Raw genomic sequence first — 9,957 nt, 5'->3', positions numbered from 1 at the left:
CCTGCCCAGCCCTACACGGTGACCCGCCTGGGGTGGAAACCGCTTGGGAGCGGCCCGGCAGGACCGGCCAGAGGCGGGCGCAGCTCCGCGGGCACGGCGGCTGGGGGAGAGGGGCCGGGCCGGGCCCGTGAGGCTCTGTGAGGGTCGGGGGGATCCCCGCAGCCCCGGGCTCCCCGTTCGCGGAGGAATCTTGCCCCGCACCGCGCTCCGTCCGGGGCGGGGCGGGGCGGGGCGGGCTCGCCGCTGAGGGGCACGCGGCCGCCCCGCCATGTCGGTCCGCCGCGCTCTGGCGCTCGCCGCCTGCGGGCTGGCGGGCGGCTCCGTCCTGCTCTCCGCCGTCGTCGTGGGCAAGCAGCCGGCCCGCGGCGGTGGCGATAGCGAGCCGCGCCCGGGGGGCTCCGCCGTGCCCTCCGCCGCGCCGCCCGGCTTGCTGCTGCTGCCGCCCACCGCCTCCTGCCCGCCGACCGCCGGCTGGATCGAGAGACCCGCCGGCGGCGGCAGCTACTGGGACAGCAACTGGGACAGGTGGGCGCGGCCGGGCTGCGGTGGCGGGGCCGCCTCCTCGCCCGGGGAGGTCGCGGCTGGGGTGAGGGGCCGGGGGGGATCCGGGGGCGGCGGGACCTGCCCCGAATCCCTCTCCGGAGCCCCGCGGCGGAGCGGGCTCGGGGCGGGGCAGGGCCCCTCGGGGATCGGGAGGCCCCCGCGGGAGCAGCCCCCGGCTCGACGGGAGTCGTTTCCCGGTGAAATTCCATCTGATGACCTGCTCAGAGCAGAATCCAGCTGAAGTTCGCGAGCACCCGTGGAGCGCCCGAGTGCTCCGGAGGGATGTGCCAGCGCTGGGTTTCGTTCGGACAGCTCGGAGACTTTCCCTGCGCAGGTCCCTCTATTCTGATGCTTTCCGCCAGCCGGACTGCCAAGCCTCAGGCTTGTGATCAGTGTAAGCCCTGGGCATAAGCGTGCCTTTGAAATGTTTTTTCCAGCCGTGCCTGGATGTTGCTGTATGCCTGCACCGGCGTTGGCAGCGCGGCAGCAGCTCCCGTGTGGGTGCCAAGCGCTCTCACGTGCTGGGCAGGCTCGGGGCCTGCTGCTCATGAAGCTGCCTGGGCTGAAATCCTTGTAAAGGATGGTGCTTTGAACCCAGCTCACTCGTGTTCTTCACCGTTGAAACACATTCACACAACGGTTAACTACGTTTTTTCTGAATCTTTAATTAGAATGTGCAGATATCTGCATGGAGCTTTGGCTCATTTAGCTGCGGTCTGGTAGAATTATCTCCCAGGGGAGACTTATGTCAGGCTCCAGTTTAATCGTAGTAAATCCAAACCTAAGCACTAACAGATTTTATTGTATAACGCATCATTTTGATTTTTGAGAGGCTACAGGATCAAATACTCATGTAAATAGGGCTGTGCACACCCCAGTGATAAAAATAATGCCTTCATTAAATAAAGTTACAGCTGGTTACACAATTTTGCTGAGGGAGGTACTAAAGCTGCTTGTTTAACTGCAGCTCCAGGCCTTCCTGGTTCTGCTAAATGGTTGATTTTCTTCAAGGATTCTACAGTACTTTTAGACTGAAGTAATTTTTTTTAAACCAATCCAGGAAGTAGAGATTGTGCTTTAGGTTACAGAGCTGTCACCACTGCCTGAGCAAACATGGCCAGATAATGCTTCCTAGCAGTTCAGGATAGCAAATCACCATTCCTCATACTGTGCAGACAGTGGCAGTGGAATATATTACCCCAGATCAATTTGTTTTCTGCTGCTTGTGGTCTACCAATTGTGGCTTAGGTTGTGCCTGCTTGAAATCTTAATCTTGACTTTTGGATGTTATTGGCAGAAGCAGTTAATGTCCAGAGTCGTTAAATGGCTTATAAATACACAGAATATCTGACCACTGCTCTTTGGGGGCAGGGAATGTTTAGAAAGGCAAGTCTTGAGCAGATAACTAGATACTACAATATTCTTAACAACCAGTGGCTTTTCATGTTTGAAACAAACAAATGCAAATATCAAACTTCTTACTGGTCTAACAGGGTATCCCAGTTGGAATGTTGGTCTCTGCCACTTGCACAGGGATTGTGCAGCTCAGTTCTCAGAGAGGACAGATCTAGTTTCATTCATGTGGAATATGTAATGACAGACATCAGATGAGTTATTCCCCTTGCTGCTTTACTAATGTGCTTGAATTGATTTTAAAGATTTTTTTGTTTTCCTGTTGTATCTTGCCAGCAGTATAATTTCCAGTGAATCAAAAGTCTCCTGTGAAGGAGCAATAGAACTTAGTGTTACTGACCTGTTGTTTCATTTTTAATGCCTTGCTGGGGAATTAACAGCTTGAGGAAAGTGTAGAGCCTCATTGTCTAATGGAAATCATGTGTTCAGTAAAGTAAAATGGAGGCAGGAGGGCTTTGCACAGCCAGTCTTGCTGTGAGAAACAGGTGTGGGAAGCAGTAATTTTCTGTGAACAAATTACTTTGTCCCAAACTGAATAAAAATTATTTTCCATTTAAAAAATCTGTCATCAGATAAACAAGTTTAATACTGGAGGAAGTGAGGTGTGGTATGAATAAAATACGCTCTGAGGTGGAGTGATGTAGAAGTGCAGGATCAGTGCAGGGAGGGGCCCAGACTAAGGTGGGGAAGGTTTGGGCAGGGTTGGTGCCGGAGGTGGGAGATCTGTAGCACTAAACCTGTGATAGCAGAGAGAGGGGGAGATCCCTGTGTCCTCAGGAGGAACCAGGTCAGCTGTCTGTGTGATGTGCAGAGCAGGGTGCTCGTGTGCACTGTGATAAGTGGAAGAGAGATTAAAGTGGCATGAGGGGAGAGCGTGCTGAAAAGATGAAAGGATAAATAAAACACCCCAGGCTGAAAAATAAGTTTTACTGGAGAGAACTGATGTGACCTAGTTTAAAGCAGAAAATAATTCTCAATGTGCACTGCAGAAGGTTGGAGTCTTTCTAGGATGTTGTTGGGGGGTGATATTTTAGTCATTTGATGTAAATGTGATTGATAAAGTGCAAATTTTGTAGGTATTATCAGAGAGCCTTTTAGATACGGAGCATTTTCCTTCTTTAATGGTCAGTCAACACCTTTTTTTTTTTTTCCTGGGTATCCTTCCTGGTTAGTTTTTCTTGTTAAAAACCATGATGTTATACCCTACAAGTTTTTCTGTTGCTTATTGCTTTTTTTTTCCCCAAGAATTAATTCATGTGGCTGGCACTAAGTGGCAATTTTACTTCTGTCAAGTTACACCTTTTAACCCATGACATTAACTTTTTTTCATGCAGGCATTTATTTTTACTTTTCACACAAAGGTTTGAATCAGTTTCATGATACAAGTGGCTAAACTGTCAGTTTTAGTTCTTCAGCTATGTCTGGAATTAAGTCAAGACTATATATCTGTAAAATTCCCCTGCCTCTCAGTCTCCCCATCTAGAAATGACTCTTTAAATGTGTTTGTTTAGACGTGAACCACTGGCTCTTATCAACCTCAAAAAGAAAAATGAAGAAACGGGGGAAGAAGAGCTTGCCTCTCGCTTAGATCACTGCAAAGCAAAAGCCACCAGGCACATATTCCTGATCCGCCATTCCCAGTATCATCTGGATGGCCGGGCTGATAAAGACAGAACTCTGACCCCACTGGGTAGGTATCACTAGCAGCATCATGCTTTGCATTTTGAGGAAATTATTTGTTACCTGATGAGGTTAGTAACTCAGCGCTGTTCTGGGTCTTGCTGCCAAACCACAGTCCACTTTCTGTATTCCTTTGTGGCAGAAAGATGTCATGAATAAGTTTGTTTTTTCAGTGTTGATCCAAACATTAAGATGGGATTTAGAGAATTCTAAGCACGCTCAGTTGTAAAGAAACTTGTCAAAAGAAATTCCAAATTATCTTAAGTTTGCTTTAGCAAATGTTTGTGCCAGCTGATGTAATTTCTAAGGGCTGGGGCTTTTAAACTTCATAAAGATGGATTTTTCTTGTGTTTCTCTTAATTTAATCTGCTGATTTATTAAAAAAACACCTCTGACTTTCAGCTGGAGTGTTATAATTAAATACACTGCACTTTTGCTGCTGTCACTGTTTCTGGGAGTACTGCTAATCACTTAGATGAACTGAGGATAACCTTTGTCTGTGTTAATCTTAACTCACTGATCCTGTGACTAGGTCTCAGATGCTAATTAGTATTACTTTTAATAATGTACTTGAAAAGCGGTTAACACTTCCTTGATTATGTATGTGCCAACACTGTTTTCAGAGGGGGAAGAATTATTTCTGTGGACTTTTTTCCTACCCACATCTCAATTACTGGTGTGCCAACAGGAGTGAAATGCTAATTGCAGGCCTCAAGTGTGATCTTAAACTGGTAACAAAGCATAATGTTAATCCTGACTCATCTTGTGCCTTAAGTAAGTGACTTAACCTGTCTGTTGTCTTTTCACCTGCCTGCCTGAAAGGTGGCATGAACCTTCCTGAGGCTGCCCAGGTGCTGTGAACTGTGCCAAGCTGGTGTTGCCTTCATGAACCACAACACACTGTCAGGCCTGAGGGGGATTGTTGCTTCCTGGGGATGGGGCTAGCAGGGATATTGAGTACTTCAGTGAAAGTTGCTGAGTAAGTTTTGGTTTTTGGGTTTTTTTTGTCCTAATTGAAACAAAGAATTTTTTTCCTACTGATGCAAGTATGACTTGAAATTGTTCAGTCAGTAAGCTTGGCCTGAGTAGTGGCTCTGATGAAAATGTTTTCCAGTTGCTTTTTAAAAGGAAAAAGCCCAGCATTGATGCAGACCTTTTATGTCTGCTGGACAACTCTCTTGGTAGTTGTGTGAGGTTCAAATGGGAGTGTCACCAATTTCTATAATGAATGTGCTTTTTAAGGTCGAGAGCAGGCTGAACTGACTGGACGCAGACTGGCAAGCTTGGGATTAAAATTTGATCAGATTATCCACTCCTCTATGACTAGAGCAACTGAAACAACTGAAATTATAAGCAAACATCTCCCAGGTAAGAGACTTCCCTTAATTTTTCATTGTCTTCTGATCCTTAAAACTGCTTCCAGTAGAATTCTAAGCTTGTCCTTAAGGTTGGGATGTTATTTAGCCATTTCCCAGCCCTGTGTGAATGTCTGTATTTATAAAGAAACCTACAGCCGCAATTCTGTTTGTTTCCACTTTAAAAGTACAAATACACTTCTTCAAATTGTAACAGGCTGTTCTGTTCAGTTGGAATAAGTTGTCTTGCTGATGGCAAAACAGTTTTGTTGGAGAGATACACATTGAAGAGTAAGCCTTCCTCAGAGAAAGACTGTGAAAAATGTATTGATTGTAGAGTTGTGGGGCTGTTTGTCATGGCATGTGAACAACTCCTTTCTGAATGTGTATCTAATATTTCAGGAGTCAAAAAAATCAGTACTGATCTGCTGAGAGAGGGAGCACCTATAGAACCAGACCCTCCAGTCTCCCACTGGAAACCAGAAGCTGTGGTAAGTTTTTTTTGAAAGTTTTATTTATGGTTTGGGATTTTTTTCAGTATACTCTATATGGACAGTAGCAATAACTTGCAGTGTCTGAGCTGATGTTGGTTACCACAGCCCTTAGATAACTGTATTCTTTCCTCCTCCTCAGTAAGTGTGCAGAGCAGTTAAAATAACCTGCAGTCCTTGAGCATTAGCTCAGCCCCAAGTGCACCCCGGTAACCAGGAGCTCTTGAGGAGATGAGGTCCCTGGGGATGCAGGCAGTGCTGCTCTGAGCTGTGTGTAACTGTGACCTCGGTGCCCTCAGCAGTATTACGAAGATGGAGCTCGAATTGAGGCTGCTTTTCGAAACTTCATTCATAGAGCTGATGCCAAGCAGGAGGAGGACAGCTACGAGATCTTCGTGTGCCACGCCAACGTCATCCGCTACATCGTGTGCAGGTACGGGCTGGCTGCCCTGCTCACCTGGGGCTGCTCCAGGGAGGGTTCACTCTAACAGGGCTGGCTTGTGGCACCACTGAGGGAGGAGATGTGTTGATTTCATTTCTTTGAAGTGGTTGGAGATCAGTGCTTGCATTGTGAGCAGCTGCTTCTGCAACTTTATCAAGGTACATTTGATAATTAGAACACTTTCATTCTAATTCTAAAGCAAAAATGGCTAAGTCAGTGAAACTTAACTTATTTTGTACATCCGGACAGTTACTTTAATTACTATATGCTCCTGCTTACATAAACCTGAGGGTAGTGCCTGTTTAGAAAAGATTGCAAATAGATGCATTGCTGGAGGCATCTCTTTGAGGTGACATGAATTTGAGCTTACATAATTAAAGATTGATTCTGTTTTGGGAATTCTTTACTAATGGATATTTTTGAGTTATGTTGAAGTTGCATTAGTGTGTTTCTGCAGTTACATCCAGTATTGGATTAAGGGGAGAGTGGATCTTTCCGATAACATCAAGGTTGTTCATAGAGGAGAAAACAGTTCTGGATCTTTGCCTGTCTCTATCCAGTCCTCTGAATATGTTTTATTCCTCTTCCCCATCAACAAAGCACTGTCTGTAAGATAATTTGTCGTGAGCAGGACAGATGTGATTAAACTTTAATCTGATCAATACCTACAACCGTTTCAGTTAGCTTTATTTAGCTGAGCTATGTAAATGCTGGCCTATCTGCTCTCTGGGCTGCTTTAGAGCTTTTCAAAATTGCTATACTTGAAATTATTGATCAGGCAAACGGACTATTCTTTCCTGTGCTAAAAAATACTATGTTGTTCCAGCCAAGGCTTTTTCTGAAATACTTACCTACCTTTTCTCTTTGCTGTTGCCTTCCTGTTTTTAATGCCTCTTCCGTGCCTTCCATTCCAGTCAATCTGATAGTACAATTGAACACAATCCATGTAACATTTCCTTCAAATCTAGCTTGGCTGTAGCTGGTGATTAATTTTTTGGGCTTTCTATGAGACTGTTCATAAGAGCCAAAACCAAGTTATTCCTCAGTATCAGAGGCAAAAGCTGTTTGAGGCAACAAGGTATTTTTTCCAGCTGTTTAATACAATTGATGCAGCTCCTGAGGCTGTTGAGCTAGGAAATTCAGAATGGCTGCAGACCAACTGTGATGCTGTGTTTCTGTGGAAGGCACAAGGTACTTGTCCTTGTCCTTCCTGGAGAACGATGTAGCCCATGGAAGGTAGTTCCAGTGAATTTCTTCCCTAGGCACGTGCAGGCCCCTGGAGGGAATCCTGTGTGGCTGCCTCTGCTGTGGAGGTGTGGCTGAAATGGAGTGGGACAGTCACTGTTTGCCATGTCGTCCCTGCTCAGGCAGCCCTTGGGTGCTGAGCCAGCTCTGCCTGTCCCACCCGCACAGGTGTTGTGGTGCTGCAGCCTCGCTGGGCCATCCCCTGCCCTGTCTGTGATGGGGCTGCTCAGAGCACTCCTGGCAGCCTCACTGCGTTCGAGCTGCTGCCTTCTGTCCACGTGAACTAATCCTGTCAGCAGTAATCACACCCATCTGCTGGACTCTGCTTAGCCAAGGGCACTCTTGGCCCCGCTCCAGTTACCAATGCTGCGGTTTTACAGCATTTCCGCAAGAAAAGGCTTTTTTCCAAGGCTGACTGGGGGCATTGGTATGCAAGCCGCACAATGCCCACCAGTTTTGAGTTTCCCCCTCCTTCTCTCCCTATCTGGGACAGAAGGTGATGCTGTGAGGGCTTCTTAATCCAACTGTTCATGAATTATTAATATATGTGTTTGTGTCACCAGAGCACTGCAGTTCCCCCCAGAAGGTTGGCTGCGACTGTCTCTCAACAACGGCAGCATCACTCACTTGGTGATACGTCCCAACGGCAGAGTGGCCCTTCGAACACTGGGTGACACAGGTTTCATGCCTCCAGACAAAATCACACGCACCTGAGTGAGCCAAATGGATGGACAGCTGTCCAGGAGCTGCCTCTGGTCTCTTTGCACTAGCACATTCTGCTACAGTACCACTAGATTTTTATTACGTTGGGGTGTGATGCTGTCTTAAAATGTCCTTTGGCCCCATTCCTCCTTCATATTCATATCTGCCTTTCAGTCCAGAAAAGAAGAAACCTTTGTAAGCCTGAACATGTCCAGTCCTTAAGTATTCCCCAAAACTCAAAGCTGAGCTGTGGAATACAGGTTGAATGTCTGCTCAGCAGTTGCAAGAGCAGTGACTTTTTCCCTCACCCCGCTGTGAATTTCTCTAACCAAAGCTTGCTCCTGTGGGTATTTTTCTTGTGCAGGAAAGCGATTGGTGTGGGAACAGCCTTGTATCACACTGCAGCTAAAGCAGGTGAGCCAGCTTGTGCCAGCTCCTGCAGAAGTGACAAACAGGGAATTCTGCTGTCCAAAGGACAAAGGGATAAAGCTTTTTTGTAAGCTGTTGAGTGTGTATGTTGATGTTGTGTCATTGTTCCCCTCTGCCCCCAAAAAGCCCATGTAAACTGTGCCTGGAGGTGATGAGCATAAAGGAAAGAGGGTAAAAAAAACCATTTGCCTCAGAGCTGTGGTGCTAGAACTAACTGCTGCTTATATTAATTGTTCCACCATCCTCAGGATGTCCTTTAAGATGTTCTTAAGAATGTTTTTCAGTCTTGTAAAGCCTTTAACCAAAATGTGGTCTGGAGAAGGCTGTAGGGATCAGACTGTAGCAGTAACATGGGAGGAAAGGAAAGCAGCAATCTTCTCGAAGTGCTTTCAGTTACTGACATATTTTTGAGTGCTCTTTCCCATTGGTTTGTTTTTGTTGATACCTTACTTTCAGAGTAGAGCAATACCACCACTGAGTTCAGGGTAGTGATGCTGCAGGTCAGAGGTCCTGCAGCACTGGAGCAAACTGCTGTTACCAGAATGGTGAGCAGGTGGCCATGGGACAGCGGACAGCTCGTCTAGGGCAAGTGTACAGGACAGGCATTGAGCAGAAGGCTTCAAGGGCCTCCTTCATACAGCTCTCATGCTGCTGGGCTTGTGGGAGGGGAGGGCTCCAGAGCATTCTGAAGCCTGCTGGGCACCTGAGCTGATGTAGAAACTTGGCTCAGTTAATAGCAGGATGGCAGACATATCTAACTTGTTTGACAGATTCTCTCATCAATAGGGATGTTGATGAGATGCTGAACTTACGCCTGTCAGAGCTGTATGGAGCATAATCAGGGCACACAGCCTATGGAGAAGAGGATTTAAGGGCTTGATACTGAACTGCTGCTACATCAGGATAAGTTCAAGGAACAGGGACTGAGAGGGAACAAACTGATTATTGTGTAGTGTAAGGTGTGGGGGGCAAGAGGAAACCATCATGATGTATCTCTCATTAATGCAATGAGAATAATTTATCTGTTTTTGTCTATTAACTTTTTAAAAGTTTTGAATAAAATACTTGGTCTGTCTTTCTTTCCTGTCTCTTCAGCTGAATGGCTGCAGGGGCAGCTGTAGCAAGTGTGGCTGAAGCTCTGTGGGGACTGCTGGTGCAGGACCTGGTGTGTCCCACACTGCTCAGGGCAACAGCTCTTTCACCATCCACCTGAAATGTAAACTGGAGGTGGGAGCCAGAGCAGTTAATTTTCATCAGCCACAGAGCTGCCCAAGAGGGGAACTGCTGTAGCCTAAGCACAGCCATTTGCAGGGCTGTGTCACCACCACGAGGAACAGGAGCACCAGCAGCTGTAATGTGAAAATTCTGTGATTTTTAGCTCTGTGTGGGTGCACATGTACCCTCTCACACACATCCCCTTCTACATGCCCTGTGTCAGTGAATGAGCTCTTGGTGGGTACCCAGAGGACACAACACCTCTTTGCACAGGTACAGAAATTAACAGTAGTTTTGGCAACACTTATGGTGGGGGTGGAAAGTGTGAAATTTAAAATTATGCCTTTTTTACCATAGTCTGAGTTCCTGTCTCTTCAACACTGTAACTCTTCTTTTAAGTCTTTGATGGTGTAGTCCATTGTCACCAACACACACAGAAGCT

General features: G+C 46.7%; 1 protein-coding gene across 2 annotated transcripts; it reads left to right on the top strand.

Annotated features, from left to right (window-relative positions):
* The first annotated feature begins 220 nt into the window (after positions 1–220).
* PGAM5 (PGAM family member 5, mitochondrial serine/threonine protein phosphatase) lies at positions 221–9,379 on the top strand. 2 transcript variants are annotated; one of them, XM_068208785.1, is made up of 6 exons: positions 221–525; positions 3,468–3,646; positions 4,879–5,004; positions 5,394–5,482; positions 5,785–5,915; positions 7,733–9,379. In XM_068208785.1, the coding sequence occupies exons 1-6, from the start codon at positions 269–271 to the stop codon at positions 7,881–7,883; spliced, it is 933 nt and encodes a 310-aa protein (XP_068064886.1). In that variant the 5' UTR covers positions 221–268; the 3' UTR covers positions 7,884–9,379. The 2 variants fall into 2 exon arrangements, with proteins under 2 accessions (XP_068064886.1, XP_068064885.1); XM_068208784.1 differs by having other exon boundaries at positions 5,782–5,915.
* The last annotated feature ends 578 nt before the right edge of the window (positions 9,380–9,957 follow it).

The sequence above is a fragment of the Anomalospiza imberbis genome, chromosome 18 (genome assembly GCF_031753505.1).
Source record: "Anomalospiza imberbis isolate Cuckoo-Finch-1a 21T00152 chromosome 18, ASM3175350v1, whole genome shotgun sequence".
NCBI lineage: Eukaryota > Metazoa > Chordata > Aves > Passeriformes > Viduidae > Anomalospiza > Anomalospiza imberbis.
The sequence above is the reverse complement of the archived record's forward strand: the minus strand, read 5'-3'. Positions and strand labels throughout refer to the sequence as shown.

Excerpts from the sequence above, each read along its gene's own strand:
- PGAM5 (XM_068208784.1), top strand. The coding sequence starts at position 269 with ATGTCGGTCCGCCGCGCTCTGGCGCTCGCCGCCTGCGGGCTGGCGGGC. Across the intron at positions 3,647-4,878 it reads CAGAACTCTGACCCCACTGG|GTCGAGAGCAGGCTGAACTG; the intron begins GTAGGTATCACT and ends GTGCTTTTTAAG. Across the intron at positions 5,483-5,781 it reads ACTGGAAACCAGAAGCTGTG|CAGTATTACGAAGATGGAGC; the intron begins GTAAGTTTTTTT and ends CGGTGCCCTCAG.